The 25133-nt window shown below is 39.8% G+C and overlaps 1 protein-coding gene across 1 annotated transcript in view; it reads left to right on the top strand.

Annotated features, from left to right (window-relative positions):
* TMEM117 (transmembrane protein 117) overlaps positions 1-25133 on the top strand; it is a 224719-nt gene that overhangs the window by 172938 nt on the left and 26648 nt on the right. Inside the window, exon 6 of the mRNA XM_034062987.1 lies at positions 3267-3426. Coding sequence (XP_033918878.1) covers positions 3267-3426 — 160 coding nt within the window. The remainder of the gene's footprint in view (positions 1-3266; positions 3427-25133) is intronic.

The raw sequence follows: 25133 nt of genomic DNA, 5'->3' as shown, positions 1-25133 counted from the left end.
AAGTGCTTGTTCAGCCTGGTCAAAGATCATGGTCCAAGGAAGTGCTATTGTGGGAAGGTGCAGAAGCCAAAGACATCTGTTTTGACTCTTGCTACATCTGTGAGGACAAAATCAATGTTCTGTTGTCGAATGAGGGTCAGCAGCTGTGGATTCAGTTTGGCGTGAGTGACTTGTCTTGACAAATTCAAGACCAAACAGCCCTGGCTATCAAAGATCATAGAGATGCAGTACAAAACGTTACCTGCTTCTTGAGAGGTTCCTGGCAGTAAAAATCCCTCTCTTCAATCTTTCCCATATTTCAGCGTAGAACCGAGGATTTTGGATCATCACTGGCAATGACAAGGCACAGTATTGACTTTTCTGGACCTACCTAGTAATTTTAACTTCTCAGTGAGCAATTAGCCTGGGTAGTGAGGGGTTTGCAGACTTTTTAAAATTATTATTATTTTTATTCTTCAAAAGACAACCTTGTGTCTTGAAAAGTATGAGGTAGGTTGTAAAATATGTGTTATTGTAGCTGAATAGGTGTATAGGGCATATAATCATTGAATACAGTAAGCTAGAATTAGAAGTGAAATATAAAAGCGAATTTCCTCTGAAGCAAAGCTGGAAGTTGTGTTTCTTCATGTCTGGTACAGAGAAGAGTCAATCCTCGCTTGCTTTCCCCCTCATAGCCCTTCTGTAAGCAGAAGATGGATAGGTCCTGCCAGCAATGCAGTGACTAGTTTGGTAGCATAGCTTTTTCTTGGTAATCTGCATTTCCAGAATAAAGAGCAAAGTACACTGGCCTAAATATTGCAGGGTAGTTCACACTGGTTCATCTGGTACAATTATGTCAAGTTAAATGAAATACTCAGTTTCTCTTACTACCCAGGACACTGGGGCAATGCTGCACTTTCACAAGAAGTGAACTGAACTCTAACCCAGACAAACTCAGTTTATAACAACTCCAAAAACGTGCATTGAATTTCTTGCTGTGTTCCAGTGTCATAGGTCAAAAATACAACTGAGTGCTAATTACGCTATTTAATGCAATAATTTCTAAAGTCTATTTCTAACTTATTTTATTGGTTTCATATTTCCTTATTCCATTAGCAGCCAATTTTCTTCTTTCTTCCCTCCCTATTTGACATTTCAGAATGAATAACAAAGCAGTTTTTTAAGTGCATATGCATTTCCTCAAGGAAATCAGGGCTTGAACACACACACACACTGGTCTTTGCATGCATGCCAATGAAGCATGCATAAAAATATGTTTGCCTTTGCTTGCATACATGCCAAAGCCTGACATTCCATGCTTTGAACTCTTTCTCCAAAAGACAAATGCATAATTCAAGAGGACTGAAGAAGAATAGTGTTTAGTATAACTTCTGGGTACATTGTTCCCATAGCGAACCACATGGACTTGAATTATGGTTCTAAATTAACCATGCACCAGGAGATATGGGTTCCTCAGAAAGAGTAGGAGCAAAACCAGTGTGCCCAACAGCCAGGGCACTCTGCACCAGCTGGCACACAAGCACTGAGGACTGTTCTTTCTGGAGAACCTCTCAGCTGAAGGGAGAACATTTACTTCCATGTGGATTTCAGATATGAAGGTGAAATAGTGGAAAAAAAGCCACCTTTGAGGGTCTCAAGAGACTATATGCAAGAGAAAAACACTGTAATGAATTGCTTTTCTGAAGTGAACCATTCTGGGTATGTGCCAAAGTGGAGCTTGTAGAAAAGCCAGTCAGGTTTAAGTACTGACAGGTGAAATGGTAGCTAAGCAAGAGTTTTGGGGATAAGCAGGCTTGAATATTGCTTAGGTCTAATTAAGTCTAATGTGCCTCATTTGGGTTTTTTTCCTTGCCCAGATGCTGGTAATACACTCAAGGGATACTGTTATGGTGCCAACCACGGCGCTGAGTATAACTGAATTTATTTATTAAGAATAAAAATAGATGTTCAAAGGTAAAAGTGGTAGCAGTCGTGTCATTTTGTGTCTCATTACATTGTGAAAAAGCACAGCCCATCATGCAACGGAAGAATAATATTTAGGAGCCCAAATGTGTATACTACTGCTTATGTGCATATTTATATTCCCTTCCTACACAGACACAGCCAAGGCTGATGTATAGAAAGAACTATGTATAGACTGATATCCTGTGACTACTGGTGTACCGATTTTTCTTTTACTCTGTTGAGTATTTGTCCTGTTTGGAAGTGTCATGGGAAATAGACTTCATGTTGTTTTACAGCCTTCGGTAGCTGAAGAAAATGAGACTTTATTGCTGTAGAAAAAACCTCTACCCTGCCACAATTATTTAGCTGCGTGTGTGCATTCAGATGTTGATATACCCCTATTATAGCACAGACTTACTGACAGCTGTGGCTACTGGGAGAAGCCTTGCTCCCCCTCAAATTACTGGCTAAATTTGCCTGCTTCCACAGTACCAGGAATTCAATCAGTCATTGCTGCCAACTCTGAAGGATATCACCAAAGTGCTGCTGGAAATGATGCAGAGCTATTTTGGGGGGATAACTTAGATATTTTCTTAAATGCCATATTGCAAAACTGTATGAATTAACCAAATGTGTCTTCTGGAATTCTCATAGCTTTCATATGAGGCTTTATTACTTTTGTAATGCACCCTTCACTGACTTCTTATAAATACCATAAGATATGTTTAAAACTCGTGCAAAGGACATCTTGGGAGACATGAAGCAAAATCTTTCTACAACCCCCAGAATTTACTAAAGATTAATTTAGTGCAATGAACATTTATTTCATACAGATGTGTTTCTATATAAAAATTAGACTTCACAGTTAGTCTCCCATAGCTGCTACAGCTGAAAAAAAACCTCTCAAAGGTTCTAATGTCTTTGGTGCTTTAGAAAATGTTCTCTCAAATTGTTCATTTGAATCTGGCCTAGATCATACAGTCCTTGGTACATTATAATAGTTTACTTCTTCCTTCTTTTACTTAATTGGTTTGCATCTTCAGTGAAGTATATGGAATAAAGAACAAGAATGATACACTCCAGCCTGATTTTGCAGAATGCTTAATACCAGCTCCTAAATTTGTTTTTACTAAGGATACAGCTGACTGCTTTCCTATTTTGAATTAAATGATTTGTTTGTACACTTAATTGTCTTCAATCTCTTTTCATCAGCAGAAAAGGGTTGCTAAAGCACTAGTTGACCATTAGAAGACAGAGAAAATAGAATGATGCATCTTCATTACTATCATATTCTCTCTGAACTATTCTTTTTTCCCTTACAGGACAGTTCTATTTACGCTGACCTCTGTAGTTGTGCTTGTCATCACTACTGACTGGATCAGCTGGGACAAGCTTAATCGTGGATTTCTGCCAAGTGATGAAGTCTCAAGAGCCTTCTTGGCTTCTTTCATCTTGGTGTTTGACCTTCTTATTGTCATGCAGGTACACTCTTCTAATTTTTCATTCATGCTGCTGAGGCTGTCTAGTCACTTTATTTCGTCTAGAGCAAATGGTGTTTAGCTAATGCAACATAAAGGTAAATAAATGTTTGGTTTGCAATGACTATTTGTATTAACCATTATAAACCATTTTCAGTGTCCCTACAAAAAAGGCCACTGGCCTTTCATTGCAAAAAAAATGCTGATTTGCCTTCTCAGATTAGCAGGTAAGCAGTGCATGACTTTCCAAATTAGAATGTGTTTTCTGAAAACATTACCTCAGAAAAAGAGATGGAAGCTAGTTGTTCTGTAAGTTCAGCTTCTTGTAGGAAAATGAGAGAAATTTGGTCAAACAAGAAAGAAAGACTTCCATATTTCAAGCATTTATACTATTAGGCATATACACAGTACCACATCTTAATAGATGAAAATCAGTATTTGCTACAAAGATTCTACCTTCCACTTTCACATGAAGATTTCTTTACTTTGATGACAGGTCCATGTACTGTAATGTCTTCTGCCAGTGAGGTTAACAGGGGAGATGATTCCCTGTAGTCTGCTTGATGTCTTCTTTGAATCTAGCTGCTGTTAGTAAAGAAATCTGGGTCACAAGTAGGTGGCCCAAAGCTTTCTTCAAGTGATGCTGCACTCTACCTTTTGCATTTTTCTATGGTCTGAGCCTTGTGTGGATAACTCACCCAATACTCTGTGAAAAATTAAGTCATTTGGGCTGAGGCCATTGAAAGGAGCATTGAAGGCTGGAGTGACTTTTGCTATTCCTAGGCACGTGTAGACTGTTGAACAGAAGTTTAGCAAAGAATGTGATGAGAACTTTAGCTCCAATATATTACTAACTCCACTAGCAAAGATCGTTTCTGAGGCACTTAGTTCTCTCTAATGAGATATCTATTGCTTGGGTAATCATCATAGAGGTGACCCTGGTGCACTCAGAATTTATCACTGCTGTACTAGGTCATTAAAGCTGCATAAGGCCTGATCGTCGGTTTTGTTTTCCAATGTCCACTACTGCTCAGTGCTCACGGAGTTTCATGGTTAGAACAAGGAGGATAAGAAAGGGAATATTTTTTCCTAGCAAGATTTCTGAGGCTTTTTCTTCTCTCTCCCTTTGTACTTCATATTTTATTTATGGTTTCAAAGAGATTCAAGAGAATGTATAATAAATGATTGTACTTCAGAGGGCTGTAATGAAAGCATGAATGAAAATACATGATGTATTAAGCTATATTGAATTTGATATTGTATGCAAGGTAGAGAAACACAGTTGTCTTCATATCAAATAATAATTAAACCATCCTTTTGACTCTGAAAAATGAAGTTCCAGTATTTTGACCTTGGAGTTGCTGAATTTGAATATAGGTGAGAATTTTATGTGAAAAAGCCTGTCTCAAATACTGCTTCATATTTTTACAACACAAAGCAAGACCCTTATTTTAATTGCATTTTTACTGTGCTTTGTGTGATGGAGCTACTTAAATTTATGTATTTGGACTGTGCAACAAAGTTGGCATTTTTTATTTACAGTGTAGTTCTAGCATTATTGCATTGCTACTGCCATAAGGTCAGCTTGAGAGAGCAAAGTATAAATCACAAGTGAAGACCATCAGAATCATGATTCTTTGATTGAAGCATGCCATAGAATTACCCATCTGTAGAAATTTGAAGAGGGTTGTCTTTTTCACAGATTTTTTTTCTAACTTAACAAGCTTTAGCAACAAAATGGTAAAAATTAGAAAAAAGACTCAAAACAAACCCAAACCACTTAGTATTAAGCAATTTCTGTTTGAGGCTGATGCTAACTAAGCACAGTTGAAATCTCATTTGATTTTTGAGTATAAGCATTTTCTGTCCCTCTGAATTGTTGCCTTAATACTGTGTTACTGTGTTTAGCAACAAGTGAAAACCAATTGAATTTAGATATCCATTCTCAGTGCTGTGAAAAAATGATCATGTAATTGTAAAGGTCATCTTTGCCTTCTTACTGTTATAATTTAGCTCTATGTAGAGCATAAGAAAGGAATAAAGGTCCAAGCAGTCTCTGCCCTGAAGAGCTACCTTTTTTCAACTAGGCATAACCCAAGCAGACATGAAGAAGAGAACACTGACAGCTAAACCTTATACAGGCAGACATGAGTGATACTTAAGGGTATGTGAACTTTTTACCTTTGGTTCCACCCTGCAACAAACTCTGGCTGCTTCTAGTTGCAAAGGCTTTCCAATCCGAGCAATTCACTGAGTATTCAGGGGATGGGTCAGGGAGACATGCACAGATAAGAGACAGAGTAGAAGACAGACATGTGACTGAAATGTAGGTGTGAAAGTTATGACCACAAAAGATATTAAGACAACCGAAAGCAAACTGATCATGGAGAAAGCTGTAGGACTACAACAGGACATCGTGGATAGTGGGACTGGCTTCTGGCTCAGGCTGTGTTCCTACTTAGAACAACCTCACTGTGATTCATTGTTTCATATCTGACCTCCACAGAGCAAAGGGATCCTGAGTGCCTGTTTTAGATGGCTACTGTGTATACATCTCCACCTGATTTTAATCACTGTATCTCTATATTCAGTGGAGAGGTCATATAGTTGGGGTGCTTTTAAACATCTACAGCAGAAACAGCAGGCCCCGTAGTTGCATGTTTCTCTACGCTGAGAATAAGCAGATCTAACAGGATGGGCTGAGAGGAACCACCCCTTAAGCTAGATGCAGAAAAAGGGTTATGAGGGTGATTTCTCTTGAGTCCAGAGCTGCAGCTCCGCAAGAATCCTTCTCAGCTATTTCCAAAGCTGGTAAAAAAGCCCAAAGTAGCATTTCTCTGATCACAGAGACTCTTCAGAGCATGTTTGACTTTTGCAGGCAGGTTGGTGTCTCCTCTGCTGCTTGGCCATGGTTTGAAAGGAATTTAAGTTTCACTGGGTCTAAGACAGCATATCAAAGATAACACCCCTTTTAAGCTATTTGAGAGGCAGCACAGAGGTCTCTATCCCAGTCCTGGTTATCAGAACATTTTATCCAGTATTAAATAGAAACACCAGATTTTTGTAAGTGTAGAGATTTCATATTTTTCTCTCTGAAAAACAACAGATTGAATGCAGTTCAATGTATCAGTCCAATGCATCAGGTGAGCACCAGGTCATTTTAAAGGACAAGTGCTTGCTTAAAGTAAGAAAGTAAAAGCCCTACAAGTTGTTTTCCCACAGTATGGGAGTGATAAAATTAGTAATTTTTACAATGTGTTTAATTATGCCCTGATAATTGAGGTGGCATGATGCCAACACATGTATATTTTTGGCACCCAGAGCAATCACATGGGCATCATTGTATTATTAGCCTTCATTTCAGACTGAGTGCAAGACCACACATGTTAGCGCTGGATATGTAGTAATGATGTTATCATGTAATAGACCTTTTTACTATTTTAGTGAAAAATTCACATATTTAGCTCTCTCAAAGGTGGAATGAAAAGGTTAACTGTTAATTGAAGGAGTAAATATGAGAAATGAAGTTATAATCCCACATTCTGGATGTCTCTGTTTGAACAAGTAGACAGAAACTCATGCATTAACCTATATACTGCTTTTTCTTCTTTTTTTCTGGTGTCATGTTCTTAGTGGCTTTGCTAATGGGTAGGAGCCTGCGGTGGCTGGATTATTAAACCTCATGTGTCCAGGGAAGATTAATTATTTTATGTCTGTAGTGTCTTTTGTGAGCCTTTATAGGTTTCTGCAGGCTTGTAAAAGACTGTGGAGTATTTCAGCATGACCGTGGAGTTACACGCTGTAGCTACCTTGCTGAGCACTTTACAAGTCCCATGGCATCACCTCTTGCAACTCTTGTGACTTACGGCAACTTTTTATCTGACAGAAGAATCAGATACAATACCTGAGTGGTTTAAAAGCTACCTGAAAACACCCTCTGATTTCAAAAGGAGAATTTATTCTTGAATAAACTGCAGAAACTCTGTAGAGGCTGAGTGGAATAAGCAGAAGCCAGACAGCACTTAGGTCTAAGATTCTTTGAGAAACCTCTTGTATGTGAATCTTTATCCAAGCTACCAAAATAATTCCATTAATATCAATAACATAATATATTGTAAATAAGGAGAACAGAATTTTGGCCTTCTGGGTAACTTGAAAGAAACGAAGGTCAAAGAGAGTTAGATAATTAAGAACATTCCATATGACTAGTGCTGGATCTCTGCTAATGTAAGAATTAGGATATCAGCAGACAGATTATTTTTATTAATAATTTTTCAAATCATTTTTCCTAATAGTTTTGTGTGTAAATTACTTTAACATGTAACTGTACATGAATGTTTGCTGCTGCAGTTAAAAATCAGAACATTTAGTGAGTGACCTACCATTTCTTTATAAGAGAGTTAGAAGGTTAGCAAATTGAAGAAAGCCTGTATTTAGGCTCTTCTGTGGCTTCTCTTTTAGTTCCTTGCATTTCCCTGAAAAAATAAAAATAGAGATATTAAGCTAATTTGTAATGTTAATTGTGTTTGGTGCATGTCATTGTTAAACAGTAACACACTACTGTTATCAGCAAAATGGAACAGACTCTGGGCTTATGTTAACAAATAAAGTGGGGAGAGTTCCATTTATCTTTAGTTTTACACCAATGAAGAAGCTGCTTTGATTAAAATCTAGTATGATGTGTGAGCCCATTAAAAAACATCCATAACATCAAGTGCATAGTAGAAGGTCTAATTTGCTTGAATAGTTAAACGATAAGAGTCAAAATGCAGTCTTGTCCACACAAAGTAGGTAAAGACTTGATTTTTAGGGGGTTGGGGTTTTTTTAGATCTGTTTAACTTCACAAACATAATGTAACTGTGAGTTTTAACTGGATTTACACTCAATAATTTGATAGAATTAATTTAAATATATACAACTTAGAGGAAAACCTTGGTATATATTTTAAGCAGAATATGTAGGTATAATAATTTTCCTTTGAAACAGATAAGCAAGAAATAGGTTGTGTTCGTAGACAAAGCAGGATATATTTGCTATTCCTGTCAGAGTAGAACCTCTCAGCTGTGCATTTGATTCAAGAGCGGGGTTTTTGATTTGTTTCCTAACAGAACAGCAAAAAGTATTAATGTATAGTTTGTTCCCAAGGAAGTTACAAACTTTGCATGAAACTGTCCCTCTAAAAACCTCCCATTCAGCACAATAATTTCTGAAGAAACAAGCACTTGAGTGTCAGGGTACTTTCATTCATACCTTTGCTGGGTTTTGTAACATTGAAAACACAGTCATAAAATACAAGTCGAAACCAGTGAGAAACATCTGTGTTAGTGATGTTAGCAAACAACTTTTGCATCCTCTCTGACATTCAGGATTTGTGCATGTGAGGACTTACTATGGTTTTTTATTCATGTACTGCTTGCCCTTTCAAGTTGGGAACCTAGCCATAGGATTAGGTGACCAGTGATAGGTTTTTCGGAGGAGTCAGGATGGATGGGAATTCATGACTAGTAAAACCGACAGCAGATTGAGCTCCATTACTGGTACCCCCAGCCATTACTGTATGGCAAGCTTTTACAGGGAAGAGCTATGCACCCTGGACTCTTTTTTCATGCATTATGTGGAGTGTTTCATTCCGCTCAGAGTACATTGCTCTTCACTAGCAGATTTTAGACATGCCTGTCAAACAGCATTACAAAAATGGATAAGCATTTTGAGCACACGCTTGTACTCAACTAATTGTGCAATGTTTGCTGGAGAACCCTACTGTGAGGGTTGACTCTGCGGTATTGTACTTCCCATGGCCTGCAGATCTGTGAAGGAGAAGGGACAAGTTCAAGTGAGGTAATCTTAGGAGAAACCTTTCTGTAGCAAGTAATAGATTTTCCATCCTGCAAGCACAATTACTTCCCATGTAGGAAAGACTTTCTTCTCTTCTTTTGTACTTTCAACATGCTTATCCTTCTATGGATCATGAAAATGTTGATTAGCACTGATGTAATGCATTCAAAAATAATCCTGAAAACTAAAAGTGAATTAGAAGAACCAGAAGGGAAGTTACTGATCTACAGCTTCACTTTATTTGTAATTATTGCAAATTCAAGTGACTGACCTGAGTACGTTCCTAAACACTATTTAACCAACAGAATTATGTTGTTTCTTATGCCATTATTGGCACCATGGCATTTCTTTCTAGTCGGTCAGACACAGGTCCTCCTTGCCTATCCTAGAATTGTTTCTTTTCTGGGATCTGCCTCAATAGCTGCTACTTGTAGATTTCTATCTGCATTGAACTTCTCAATCCCCAAATGCTTTGTTTTATTTTGGTGAGAGGAACTGATTTCAGGGGCATCAAGTCTTTCTCTGTTCTATTTTGAACACAGAACACTAGCTCTCCTGAGCTCTGCTTTCTTCCATCCCATCAGACATCTCTTTTCTGTTAGCTTTCCTGTATCTTCTCTCTGTGACTGGTATCAAGGGAGTAGGTTATTTCCTGGCTATTGTGTACTTAGAGGCACAAGTTAGTGTGGTCCCAGAGCATTTCACATCTCAGAAACAAGCAGCTAGTCAGTGTCCCATACAGTGAAATGTCCCTGTCTCTCTACTCTCAGGGAAATAAGGCTCTGAGCAACCCAGTGCATGGGCCACCCACACCTCCTTCATGTTAGGGACAAGGCAAACAGAGTGGAAATGTGCTATACATATAGGTCAGAGAATAAAATGATACATTTGAAATCCTCTGGTTTTGTTTTGAAAGGAAACACCTTTTAAGTTTGATGGAAGCATATGTAGTGTTTATGTAGAAGGGTGTTAGTGCGGTAAAAGTGCAGCATTATTATGTGTAATTAAAACCTAGATGTTTCTGTTGGAATATTTTCAAGATCCAACTGGATGTATGATTTGTTTTTAAATCCCTGAAATATTCCTTGACCCCCTTGCCAGAACCCACTATAAAGTACAGTTTATTTTTTCAAGTCATTCAGTTACTTTGGGCTGAGAAAATGATAAGTAAAATCATTTCCCCTTGAGAAAAGGGGAATGTATCTTGTCCCTCATTGCACATTACATAACCTACCTTTTTAATGAGCTTTCTGGTCTATATTGCAGTGTTTTCATTCTGTGCTTGTCTAGTTTGATAACTGGCATCATTACATTATGCTGTAGATTTTGTCAAACGAGACATGTGAAGTACAGTATTTTATAAGTGCATTTCACCCTTTACACTGGTTACGGGTGGTTCAATCTTACTTGGGTGCATTAATTTTCTCTCAGGCATTACAGATTCAACTCCAGAGTTTGCTTCAGCTGCTGTAACTTGATGTATTTGTGCTGACCTGACTCCTATTGTGCCAATTTATACTGGCTGGGAGCTTGGCCCTTTTTTTAGCTCTGTGACTCAGTTCCTCATTTGCTGAAAACGAACAGCTGTAGTTCTTTTCTTTCGCTAGTTCTGTGATTGTCTGCTTAGCCCCTAAGGTGCTCAGAGAAGGATGCTGTCTGACTTGGTACAACTTCTAGCATAATCAGGCACCAGTCCCAGCTGGAGCCTCTTGGCTCTGAGATGACTACACACAAAATGATTTAGCTGAAAAAGTTTCTCATTTGTCACAGTTATTCCCTTTTACCCTGACAATGTGTATGTGCCATACTGTAGCACTGAGGCCCTTCTTATGCAGTGCAGATGTTTGCCTGACATAAGGAAGCAGTTCTCCAAAAGCAGACCTAGGATTTTCACATTACTGCCCCATGAAACCACCACATCCAGTTAAAATTCACAGAAGCCATGGAAATGTAGGAGCAAGAAAAGCTGGAAATGGTTTGCAAGTCTTTCACGGAACTGTTTTCATCTTTAGTTGCAAGGAGAGTCTTTTCACAAATTCTGCTATAATCAGTGTGTGACAGGCTTTTTTCTTGATGTATGGTTGATGGGCATTGCATTACAATTATAATGCAGTGATATTTGTTGATATAACAGTAATGGTGGCATTCAGATAATTTCAGCTTTCCACAATAATGCTCTGGAATAGATTGATTGTAAAAATCTGCTTTGTAATAACTGTTGTTACCCAGGTTTTTTGTCTAAGAAAATGAAAAATCTGAAATGAGACTGAACTGGTTCAGCTGTATTCTAAGTGATAGACTTGCATGCAATTTGTAAATGCAGCCATGTGAGTTAAGAAAAGAAAAATAAACCTCAGTTTGCCATCACTAAGTAGAGTGTTTCCTGAAGTGTTTTATGGCTATCCATATCTGACATTTAGCTACATACCATAGTGAATTTACAGGACATAGTGACAGGTGGTACCTGGGCATACAGATCCACCTGGCAATAATACTAGTTGAAGTAAGGAGAAGGAGCAAAACCAACTTGGTTGCTCTTAATCAAGAGGGGAACAAAAACAAGAATATGCTGATATTGGTGGTCCGACTATTATTTCTGCAAAGCTGATTGAATGGCAGCTGTTTATACTTCCTTAGAAAGTTTGAAGACTGTTATATGAAACATTAACAAAAAGATATGATTATTTTTATTGCTCTTGAGTTCTTCTAACATGCTATAAAACTGCTGCTTTTCTTTGTATAACAAAAAGAACATATGTAGTTAATCACTGAGTGTCTTGAGCTACTGAATAGATGAGATATTTTTGCATCTGTTAGAATCAGACTTTACTGAACCCACCAATAAGTAACTCATGCACATATGTATAGAGGAGGGAAAGTATTCCCTAATGCTTTTAGTAATTTGAAATTATTGTTGCAATGGTTTCTGATTTTGAACTAACACTTAATTACTCACCTGTGGTTGTAAGTGTTGTGTAAATGTGGCCTTAAGTCAACCAGGCTTCTAGTCTCCTACAGGACAGAACCTAAAATCTGGAATCTGACAATGTTTGCCTGCCTGTCCTGTAATGCTCATTAGGGAGAAAAAACTCCCCAGCATAACACCAGATCTGACAGACAGATTGGAGACCGGCATTGCATGACACAGTGTGAATCTCTGTTTCCCACTGAAGCAGTGAAGCAACTAAATCAACATGCGTATAGAGTCTCCCAAATAGTCTCAGTAGTGTGCTGCAGCTGGCTTTGTACTGGTCCCCAAATAATTAACCTCTTCTCTATTTCTTCTTGGTACCTAGGTGGTATTTGCAATATAATCTTTCAATAAGATTCCTTAGAGCCCTACATGAGCCAACGAGTACTGTAGGTGCATTAACACATAGTTGAAATGGTATGAACAGAGATGAAAAATGATGTTAATCAAACTGGGAAAGAGCTGTATTTTTCACCTCCCTCCCCCAACACTTGTTCAATTGCTACAGCAGCCAGCAATGCTGAACTTGTCTTAATACCTCTGGTGCCAGAACGACACAGCCTCAGGTAGTATGTGATGAGTACAGCTGGCTCTGTATGCCTTCATCTCCAGCTTCATTAGCAGGGAGGGCAGCTGGAAACAGAGGGTACTACCCATTATCAACCAATGCGAGGAGGAGCTGTCAGCGCCTCTGAACTTAGTTACACCTGGCACTGAATCTGTTTCTCTCTGGGTGAAGATAGGTGAGTTAAAGAGCCACTTTCAGGACCAACTCTGAGCAAGTCAGTCTGTGTTCTAAGGCAGCAGATTGCTGGGGGTGGTTTGAAGAACTCATGAGGGCTATATGGGAGAGAAGGATCCGGGCCCACAGCTGCAGCTCAAATCAGCCCTTTGCAAAGCAGTTTCCTGTCTCTGAAGAAAGACCATGAGGGTAGCCAGCTGGTCCTGCCATGCACGATAGCATGGCAGCAGGGAGAAGGATTTAAAAGTGGCATTATCACTGGCAATCCTCTCCCCTATCCAGCAACACTGTACATCAGTGTGCATCAGTGGCACAAGAGGTAGGCACAGAGCAAAGGCAGATGCTGCTGCTGGAGCCCCACTCCTGGGATTAAGTACTCGCATGGCTTCAGTGACCCAAGCCTGGCAGATCTGGTTTTCTTCTGCAGCCAGCCAAATTTGGCTCGTACCTTCAAGAAGCCTTTATTCTGTCCTGGCCAACTGTTTTCATCTCTTCAACAATCACAGAAGCCTGTGGAGCACTGTGTTTCTCAGTGCATTTATGGCTTGCACCCCTTCCAGCATTTACATTATACAGTAATACAGAAAACAGCATTGCAGCGTTTCTGGCTGGTACTGGTCATTTTGGACTGTGAATTTATTTCATCTTTCAGGGGAGATATTGTAGCTCTTCCTTTCATAGACAAACAACTTTGATTTCACTCTCCATCAGTGCTCAGTGAGCTCTGCTATGATGTTGTGTCCCACATCAGGTACCACACAGGGAATTAAACGGTGGAAATTTGTGGCTAATCCATTTTATCACCTGGAGGTGAAAATGACAAAACAGTGTACATCTCTTTCTAATGTACCTTGCTATGGATTTAAGTATATAATCCTATAATCCCTCTTGGATGGCTTTTTGCTTTTAGCTTTTCTCAGGTGGTCTTTGGGCTTTACTATATACAATGTACAGCACACATTAGGTATATAATGAAATTTTATGCACTTCAGAACTGTGTGCCCAAAGTGGAGAAACAAACAATCCTCAGCAGTAGCAGTGATCCAATGTGCAGCACACAATCTATTTGGAAGTAGGTGGCAGAAAAGGAGCGATTAAGTGATCTGCTTTATCAGGCAGCCAGACTTAGAGGAAGCCAAAGGGTCTCTTGTCCCATCTTGAGCCTGCAAATGTACTTTTTGATGGCACTCATTCAGCCTGGTTTCTGTGGACTGTGTGTCAGAGAAGGCTGCTCACACTGTCCAGAGTGTGCCCCACAGCATTTCTGAAGGCATCCTGCTTGGTGCTGCACCAGCAACTGTGGCTGCCACCTCCTTTGCTGCAAGTTGGTACTTTTGTCCTGACCTTAAGTTGCGAAGCAATAGCTATGTCTTCTGAACGAATGCTAAGTATCCCTAGAGATGTTTTGGACATCTAGGCCAAACAATTACTGCACTACTCTAAATTATGCAAACTCCTACTATTCCTCAAGGTCAGGCTGCAAAGATTTGCATATCTGGACAGTGTTCCATATTCAGAGGATAAGAGGAAGAAAAGCATCACACAAATAAGCCTAATATCAGAAATGAGTGGATGATGATTTAAGCAACACAAATACAGTTAGACATAAGAAATGGTATTAAAAACAAGACAACACTACTGAGGCTGCAGGGTCATGTTTTCAGAAGTTTGAAGATGCCAGAATTAAGGTCAGCAGAATAATCTTTTCACTCCTGTTTTGTGTATGCATTACGATACAGTCTTTAATTCTCTATTCACATCCCATTTTTCCACAGGACCTGTCTCATTTGCTGCAGTGGATGAATGGTGTTCAATTAATGAGAAGCTATTCAATATTTTGGTTTACCCTTTCTATGCAGTGTGTGGCCCCAGGTCTTTCTTACTGCACATTACTGAAACCTTGATATGAAGATGAAATCATTCATTTCCTCATGAGCTTTTTTGTGACACTCATCTCTGTACTTCCTAAGGGCTTTTCAAGCATTAATGTATTTATCTGCACAATAGCCTTCATAATAGGAATATTATTGTCCCTTATTGTCCACATTTTATACTGAAGCACAAAGAAATTAAAGTCAAAGGGTCCCTAATTTGAGATGTCTGAGAACATTATTATGAAAATTTATATTATTACCCATCTTTTAGCTGAGTGGTTACCTAATTGGGGGAGGAGGGTCTAGCATATTATTTTATTAGGAGCAGACAGAGCTACATATTTACTTGATGTAATCTTACATATTATTAATCTTACATATTATTACACCGACAGGCTTATTTCCCTTGTAGAATTCAAGAGGCTATAAAATCAGTTTCTTTGCTTGTTTTGAGTGATGAACATAACTGTCATATATTTAGCTCCATAAAAATACAGGCTACTTTTTACCCTGATCTTAAAGGAACACAGGACAGTCCTGTCTATGTAGTGCTATGCACTACAGGAGTCTTGCTTTCCCTGCGGATATTTTGCTAGCTCTTCCTCTTCTGCCCAGTGGAGATATATTCAGGTCCAGCTCTCATTAATTCATTGATTTCAATACCAGCCATGGGCACTTGTCACTTGAACAAATCTAAGCTCAGGTGGGATGTGCAGGCAATCACATACACCAAAAAAAAACAAGGAAAAAGAAAAGGAAAAAACAATTTGTAACTGCCTGGGAATAGTTTAGGTTTAGCAACTCACAGACATATTGTGGCAGATTTAGCCAAATGATTGTACCATGCATACTCACATGGTAAAGATAACCATAGCGTGACTTCTCCCAGTTCATGACTCTTACCCTTGAAACCTCTAGACAGTTCCCTTAATGAAGGACTTTCTGTGTGCATATATCCTTTAGTTTTTACAAAAAGATAGCAATTTCAAAATCAAAGGTCTGCCATATGAATCTGATGTGCCTTATCAGGGTACTGAAAAAGTTAACTCCCCTGCATGAATATTTGGCATGTGTGCTACCTACTAATAGCTGTGTGTTTTTTTCCTCCTGGTGAGACACTTTAGAAGGAAGAGGGTACATGTACTTTGCCTCCAGGCTTCGCATCTGCTTCTTAACAGCAGAGGGTGGTGATAATTGGAGTCATGGTGACCAGTCCAAATTCCAGAGCCAAACAGGCACTGACAATTTCATAAAATCATAGAATAGAAAGGATCTTAAGGTCATCCAGTTCCAACCCCCCTACCATGGGCAGGGACAGCTCACACTAGACCATGTCTCCCAAGGCTGAGTCCAACCTGGCCTGGAACACTGCCAGGGATGGAGCATTTACCACTTCTTTGGACAACCCATTCCAGTGCCTCACTACCCTAACAGTAAAGAACTTCTTTCTTAGATCTAACCTGAACTTCCCCTGTTTTCGTTTAAACCCATTACCCTTTGTCTTATCACTGCAGTCCCTGATGAAGAGTTCCTCTCCAGCATCCTTGTAGCCCCCCTTCAGATACTGGAAGGCTGCTATGAGGTCTCCATGCAGCCTTCTCTTCTCCGGGCTGAACAGCCCCAACTTTCTCAGCCTGTTTTCATATGGGAGGTGCTCCAGTCCCATCATCATCTTCGTGGCCCTACTCTGAACCTGCTCCAACAGCTCCATAGAATCATAGAATAGTTAGGATTGGAAAGGACCTCAAGATCATCCAGTTCCAACCCCCCTGCCATGGGCAGGGACACCTCACACTAAACCATATCACCCAAGGCTTCATCCAACCTGGCCTTGAACACTGCCAGGGATGGAGCATTCACTGCCTCCCTGGGCAACCCATTCCAGTACCTCACCACCCTAACAGTAAAGAATTTCTTCCTCATATCCATGTCTTTCTTGTGTTGAGGGCATTAGAGCTGTTGTTAGCAACATCCCTGTATTCTTCCCAGGCCATCAGTCCTATCTTCCACCTTCTATAAGCTTCTTTTTTCCTTCAAAGTTTTCTCAGCAGCTCATTATCCATCCATAGAGGTCTCCTTCTATTTGGGATGCAACACTCCTGAGCTTGTAGCAGGTGATCCTTGAATATCAACTAAGAGTCTTAGGCTCCCCTGCCCTCTAGGGCTATATCCCATGGAACCTTACTAAGCAGGTTCTTGAAGAGGCCAGAGTCAGCTCTCTTGAAGTCCAGGGCAGTGAGCTTACTGCATGCTCTTCTCACTGTCCTGAGGATCTCAAACTTGACCATCTCATGGTCACTGAATCCAAGGCTGCCCTGGAGCATCACATTTCCAATGAGCCCTTCCCTGTTGGTGAGCACGAGGTCAAGCATGTCACCTCTCCTCGTCGGTTCCTTTATTACTTGAAGAAGGAAGTTGTCTTCCACACAATCGAGGAACCTCCTGGATTGCTTGTGCTGGGCCGTACCATTGCTCCAACAGATGTCAGGGTGGTTGAAGTCCCCCATGAGGACAAGGGCCTGTGAGCGTGAGGCTGTCTATAAGGGGCTTCATCCATACAGTCCTCCTGATTGGATGGCCTGTAGGAGGCCCCTATAATAATATTTTTCATTGCAGTTCTCGCTTTGACCCTGAACCACAAACTCTCTGTTGACTGCTCATCAGTCTCCAGACAAGAGTTCCATATTCTCCAGCCTATCACTGACTTAAAAAACAACTCCCCCTCCCTGTCTGCCTGGTCTGTCTTTCCTAAAGAGCCTGTAACCTTCCATTCCAACACTCCCGTCACGTGATTCCAGTGATATCATATCCCTGTAGACATGTCCGCATCTCTAACTGCTCTTGTTCATTCCCCATACTATAGGTGTTCGCATAGAGGTGACTGAGCCAAGCTCCAAATGAAGCCGGCACATTGGCTGAAGCAGCTGAAGTAGCTCTGCATTTCTCCAAGCATTCATTACAGGTGCTGCCATCTGACTGATAGTTTTGGCATGGATGGGTGCCCCCCTCCCCCAACAAATCTAGTTTAAATCTGCTTGATTCCAATGTGGCTTTTTCCTTCTTGTTACCTTCAAATCCTCTCTCCCAGTTTCCCTCTCTGCCCCCATCCTGGGTCCTCCTCATCCCTGGTTCTGTGACATACCCCATTACTTTCATCCAATTCCAATTTTTACTCTTTCAGTCCCTCATTTTAGTTTCCACATCCAGTGAATCCTAATAATCCACTCTGAGACTGCTGTCCAAATCAAAATCTCTCCTTTTCTCCCTTCCTTCTCTCTCCAGGTCAGTCCCTTTTTGTTAGCCAGCCAGTGCCAACCTCCCGTTTCCTTCCCCACCATCTCCACTAACACTCGACCCTCTGGCCCTGACTCAAGTCTCTCCCCTCCTCGACTCCTTTTGTGTAGCCTATTATGATTTCGTTATCAATCCTTTCTCTCTTTGCCTTCATTCCCCTTCACAGCATGGTCCAGGTGGACACAGACTTCATTTAACCGTGTGGCTGCACACAGATATGCCAAGCCTTCTGCTCAGCATCTTAGAGAGGGCATTTGGGGAGGGAGGAAGACAGGGTTTGGGCCACTGCACCCCTGCTAGACCCAAAGCCAGGAGCTCTCTTGCCCCATCTCCCCCAGCTCAAAGTGCCTGGCTTCATCTACATGCAGAATACTTGGGATCAGTAATTACTGGAAAACTGGCTCTCCATCCCTTGGCTGCTGTGTGGGGACATCTCAGTCCCTGTTTGTGAGCAGCTCAGAGCCAGCAGTGACAGTGGGGGTGGGAGGCAAAGGCAGAATGCAGAGTGCTCTGTCTGCTGAGAGTGGCAGTTTCATAGTGTGATGAGCTCTAGGAGCAGGCTGACTGATGCAGTTCGTGAAGATACTGATTTCTGAACCTTTAGCTAAATTCTTGCAAGTATGAAAAGTATTGACTTTTCAAAGGTACCTTAAACTCCTCCAGTTTGGGGCAGATAGTCACAGGGAAGCAAAAGGCATATCTCCTACACAAAGTTATTCCCTTGCCAAACCGTACGTCTCTACTTCAAAGCATGAGACATTTCTCAAAGCAAACCAGCTTATTTTCTCTTTGGTCTCACTCTCAGAAGTGTTCGAATGGTGCTAGTTGAAAATGCCAAAACCCGAAAACAGAAACATGGAGCCAAACAGAAAAAAACCAACAGCCTGAGGCGGACACCTGGCATGGGCTGTGTTCAACCCAGGCAGATAAATCTGGAAAAGTTATAAGCAGATGAAATCAGTATAATCAGTACACCAGTGCACTTGAATAGTAAACAGCAGTGTTGGTTTCTGTCTGCTCTTTATAGCACCTGCTGTGGTGGTGGTAACTGGGTGCCTTTGTGGTATGGGTTGCATGAATTCCTCTAGTGCCTCTTCAACAGCAAAACTTCCCAGAAAGCTCTGTTCTCATAGCGCAAAGAGTTTGTTGCATTTTTGTTTTGCACTTACAAAAACTACACCTGAGGACTGAGATGGGCCAAAATCACCAGGGTTTTTCCCCTTTAGAGTTTTCTCACTCTGTTGCTCTGTGTTTTGGAGGGGTCTGGAAAGAAAAACAGCCTCTGCCCCCTCTCCTACTGAATTTCAGATTGACAGAGATGAGGCTCTTCCCAGCTCTACAGGACTGTGCTCAGACATACTGGCTCTGTGTTTAGCTTTCACCCACACAGTGGCTCCAACTTGATACGATGGTATTAATTTGCAGGCAAAATGCCTGGTTCATCCTGGTGATGCTCAGTGTCTCAGCAGAGGTGTTAGACAGCCACTTCCATGTAATAATTTCTCAGCCTTATTTTCATATTCATTTTTATAGCAATACTACTCTTGTTTTTCCTTTACATAGCTTGCAATTTGTAGTATAAGCAACTTCTAACACTGACAAGATCTGAAAAATAAAGTTTTTATTCCCCATATGAGCTCATTAATAAATTTCTACAGTGTGTCCCAGTGTAAATATACACAATTATGATGTTTCTTCTACAGAGAATGTGTCAGTGAGTATTGCTGAAGGGACTACCTGTCAGGACAATATTATCCATCAAATGCAGTCATTTACTCTATCAGTTGCCAGTGTTCATAGTTTATAAGACACAGATTGCTATTGGAAATACAGCAAAGTAGCATGAGTCTTAAAAGTTAATAGTTAACCTACAGATTCCCTTTGGGATGGAATAACCATTTATGTATTGTCACACAGAACCATGCTGGCATGCAGGTTAGATGGGCCTTCAGGTTGTATAAGAAAATTAAATAAAATTATCAGTGTATTTTATGGTGAAATTATAGATTTCATAACATTAAAGTCAGAATGAGAAACTCAGTTCCTTCTCATTAGTTTTCTCAGTTTTCCTTAGTATGTAGTCCTAAAAGGTAACATATTCTGGCAGAAAACCTTGTGCAGAACCATACTCATAAAAAGAGAAATTGAGAAATCAGGTAGGTGGTAATTGACTTTATGTCACAGAAATCAGGGAAAACTTTTGGTGTTGTTTTCAAGCCTTCAATGACTGTTTTCTGTCAAAGAAACTGTGTCATGGGGTTTTGCTTTTTTTTCCTTTTTATTTCTTTTAATTAACATTAGGATTTCCATTATCTATCAAGGATTCATATAAAACAAGTCATTGGAATAAAGTATATGCTGGAACTGTATGTTTATCAAGAAGGAAGTAGTGCTGCTGCTTCTTAAATGGTTGCTACAAAATACACAAGTGAAAAGAGTGATACTGGCCTTTTATTTTGACTCAGCATTTAAAGCAAGAAGTTTGACAGCTGACTGTAGGAAAGCTGAGAGAAGTTAGGAAATGCAGATAAAATGAGAGGGGGAAAAGTCATGAACGTTTTAGGAAGGAGCATTTAATTCCTACCTATTTAATGATCTTGTCATTTTTTCTTCCTTATGAAAGGTTTGGTCATTTTAAGTAATTGTTAAGGATTAGTCAATACTTTGATCAACCTTTATATTGATCAAGATTACAAGAAGATAGGGGAATGTCACAGTGAGCCTTGTGTCCTCAGGCCTCAGGGATCCCCCGTGCTGTGTTACTGTAGGAACTTCTAATCCTCCACAATGCTCACCTGAGCCATAATTCAAAAAAGAAGTCTGTTCTGGTCAGTGGTTTTTAGTAGCCCATATCAGAGGAATCTGTCTTTTGTGACTGTCTGTGATTTGCAGTGAAAAGACTACAAGATTGAGCTCTCAGATCCTTTCAGCATCTGCAAGGCCTAGCAGGGTCTTTGCCAAAGTACATTAACAAATGTTATTTTAGTAATAGCTCAGCTTTCAAATTTTAGCTTCTAGAAGCCATTTAAATTGTTTTTAAGCCAGACTGGAGCATTTGGCCAACCTCTGCTGTCAGGCATGCTGATGCAGGCCAATATCCCAGTAGTCTTTAATTCCTAAATAGCACATTGCCGTAATAATAACCTGTGGTGTGCTTCTAAATTGCTTTCTTGCATTATACCTCTTCACCTTTGATTATAGATTCTTTGAAATTGCAGTAATACTTGTTATAATCTGGTTTGCTCATATTTCTTTCATACTTGGATGCTTTACAGCCATGCTTTGTATATGCAAGCTGGATAAGCCCTGGTAAAAATGTATTGAGTCTGAGGAGGCATGAAAGCAGTAAGTCTGTTTTCTTTTAAAAACATGGTAGCAAGCATATTGCTTTCTGGGCTCTGAGTGGATTTACGTATTTAAAAGCAGAAGTGGCCATCCAATAGTCATCAGATGGAAGGTTGCACTGCTACAGACCAGCATATCCCTAACTATATTTTTGTAGGGCATTCTCACATACCTAAACTGCTGCATTTAAGTGTGCAGGTTTTATCTATTCATTATTTTGGTAAATGTAGATTGCTCAGGACCCTCCAATGTATAATTATATGTATGAATGAGCACAGCACCTTCACTAGCAGACATGCTAGGAGAATTATAACTGATGCCTTTTTTATCACTGAATGAAAAAAAGATAAAAAGTGCTGCTATGAACTGAAAGTTGAAATAAATTATGTAAAATACATAATTCACATAATGACTGTCCCTTTATAAATGTTCATATTAAGTAACCATATCATTTGGGATAATTCCTCCTTGAGGAATGCTCTGAAAGAACAGCTCATTCATTATCTTGACTTGGTGAATTGCTCTAAAACAGCTTCTCTGATGAGAAAATTGATTTAGCATTTATTTAAACAATTGAAAATAATGCTTAGATTCTATATTTTCCTGTCCAGTGTTTCAGTAACTCTGCATTATATAACTTTGACTAATGAAACTGAAACTCCCCCAAAACTCGTGCATCTAACTCTCCTTTACATGCATATACACATTCAGAAACATGCTTTAAAACCCTGCCTGGTTTATTAATCAGACCAAAAGAGTAATCATTCAGCTGCTCTGCTGTAGCTCCCTTGATTCACTGATGTCAGTAATTAAAAGTTTTGGAGTTACACCTGTAAGATTCAAAGCCAGGCATTTACCTACAGGCAGGATGCAGCTTCCGCTGACTGCCCTCATAAGAGCATCTCTGATAGTGGGCAACACGTCCTTTCCCCAAGTTTTTGTGGAGAAAGTTCTTAAAATGAAAAATCTGAACTACTGAATTAAATCTGCCACTTGTAGATGAGAGACAGTTATGGAGGAAAATTACAGTAAGGGGAAAAGCACATACGTACTGTTGTTAGTGGCAAAGATTACAGAAGTGTGAGGTTGTGTGGGTAAGTAAAAGAGAGCCAAATTTCTGAAACAGAAAACAGAAGAGACCATCTTCTCCTCCAGAAAGAGGAGCGTCTGGGGCACTTGAGATTGACCCCAAAGAAAATTCTCTGTGGAAAGAAATTAGCAAGTTGTCTTCCAACAGTAGCGTTGGTAGTGAGGGGGGAAAGGGATTTCTTGCAGATCAAAAGTAAAGACTGAATAGAAGAGTTGCAGGAGGGCATTCTTCAGAAGGATCTGTTAGTCTGGATAAGCTTCTGCCAAGTGCTGTATATATAGTTTCTTATCTACACTGAATTTCCAAACCTTTTGAGGTTGTCCACCCAGTCTCATCTGTCATTTATTTTTTAAATTGTAATTCAGCCTTTCCTTGTGATCAGCATAGTTGCTATATTTAGTTTTAAATCTCACTTGGAGAGCACCTTAATTCGTTGCACACCGCCAGCTTCTGATTTTGTCTTTGAAATTCAGAAAGACACCTTGACAACGTTGTCTCTGCTCCCAAGGATTTTGATGGGAACAGTTTTGAAATTCAAACCAAACTGTTGTGTTTGTCAAGACCAGGGTGAGTTTGTGCAATTAGAACTTGGTTCACTGTGTTTTTGACAAGTTCTCCTGGGAGATTTCTAAACATTGAAAACCTTTTAGGATGAAGTTCATGTTTTCTGCATGTGCCTGGCAAAGGTGGATATATTGCTCCAGTATAAAAAGCTGAAATTGCAATTTCCCTCTCACAGTCAGGAATTGAGCTTGTACTGGGGTCAGAGAGGAGGCTGTAGAGAAGAGTTATCTTCCTTAATTTGTATTCACATTGGAGGCTATACTTTGGGGTTTATGATTTTGTTCATTCTTTAAGGCATGTGATTTACGTATGCATAACATAGGGAGAGTACTGGCAGCATTTTCTTTCCCCAAGGGAAGAGAAAATGAATGGATTTTTAGAGAAGGGAGGGCAGAGAGGAAGAAGAGATCTTAAGTAAATAATTTCTGCAACTATTAAGTGACAGACACTCTCTGTAATAAGAGAATATTTCATGTCACTGAACTGCAGTGAATGGCTAACGTAATTCTGTGGTCTGTATGGAAAATGCTGTCTAGTAATCCAAGCAGCACAGTAGCTTTATGTAGTCTCTTGTTATTACTGAAAATAATAAAAATAGTACGCCTGTATTTACACAGGAAGACTATTGTTTTCTTCTTTTTCTCAAAGTCCCTGTAGTCAAATAATGTACAACACAAGAAAATAAGGGTGTCTTATGACAAAGATCATACAGTGATTCTTAGTAACTGAATTGTCCTGTAATTTTGTGTCTGTGTGTTGTTGATTATGGGTATGTTTGGTGCCTGATTCAACTGGTTTGTAATTAAACAATGTCTTGGTTTAGAAACTGGGAATCTATTTAATATGATAGAATAAACCAGTTAGAATTTAGTACCCTTACTAAAACACACTGCATATCATTTTGAGACCTTGATCCAGGGCTGAGTTCTGTACTCAGCAGAAATTGCCTGATACTGGACCACTACTGGTATGAAAAGCCCTTAGTTTCTCTTTTACAAACTCTTCTGTTAAATTGGGCGGGGGGTGGAGGCAGAGGACACCTTTGAGTTTATATCTTGTTCCTTATCTAAATGGTTGGTGAAGACCTTGTTGCCGTTCAGCATCTCAGTCTCTGAGGGGACACTGTAAGTCAGAAAACCTTCTGGACAAACCACTGAGGACTCTGAGCTGGCAGGTTTAGTTCTGTGGTCAGTGTCCTGGATCTGTTGTTAATGAATTTGGCAGTCTGCATCTCATGCACCGGGCTGAGTCTGTATTTCACACCAGCAGACTTAAGAAGGCTCTTTCCTTTAGTTTTCATGGATATATCCAACCCTAACTCTTCTATGATTCTATGTTTTTACATTATCTAGCATTCATTGTTTTTTCTGACAACTGTAATTTAATCTAGTATATTTTTCTAATGTCTTCCTGTGCCAGAGGAGCCTTGAAATGTTAGAAGGATATCAACACCATGTGGGAGTAGAATTATTTTGAGGCTAGAATATGGGCTATAACTAAGAGTAACGGGATGAGGATGGGAGCGTTTAGACTGTCACTGAAGTAGCCTTGTCAGTAAGATCAATTGAACTGTGAAGGTATTTCCTACAGAATATGGTGAAAGTCTCAGGAAGTTGCAATGACACATATTAGAAGAATTACTATATGTGGAGCAATCACTTACTTATAATTAGAGATTACCTCTCTTTTCAATCTAAATTTTGGCTGTTTCTCCTCTTTTGCTCTATCCAGCCTCTTCAGTGGGACTGGACAGAATTCATGGAGAAAAAAGTATGCTGTATTTGTATATAGGATGAGCTACCTGTACCATTTCCTGATGGAGCCAACAAACCACCAGAGCTCTGATTTTTCTCCATTGCTTACTGCTGGGGAATGGTGTGACTGTTCCCTGCCTTGCTACCTAATGAGTCAATAAAACTACATGTTTTCATTGCTCACAGAATTTTTGAGGCGAAAATTGCAGAATAAGAAATCTCTTCCTTGAATGGCTATGAT

The sequence above is a fragment of the Melopsittacus undulatus genome, chromosome 5, assembly GCF_012275295.1.
Source record: "Melopsittacus undulatus isolate bMelUnd1 chromosome 5, bMelUnd1.mat.Z, whole genome shotgun sequence".
NCBI lineage: Eukaryota > Metazoa > Chordata > Aves > Psittaciformes > Psittaculidae > Melopsittacus > Melopsittacus undulatus.
The sequence above is the reverse complement of the archived record's forward strand: the minus strand, read 5'-3'. Positions and strand labels throughout refer to the sequence as shown.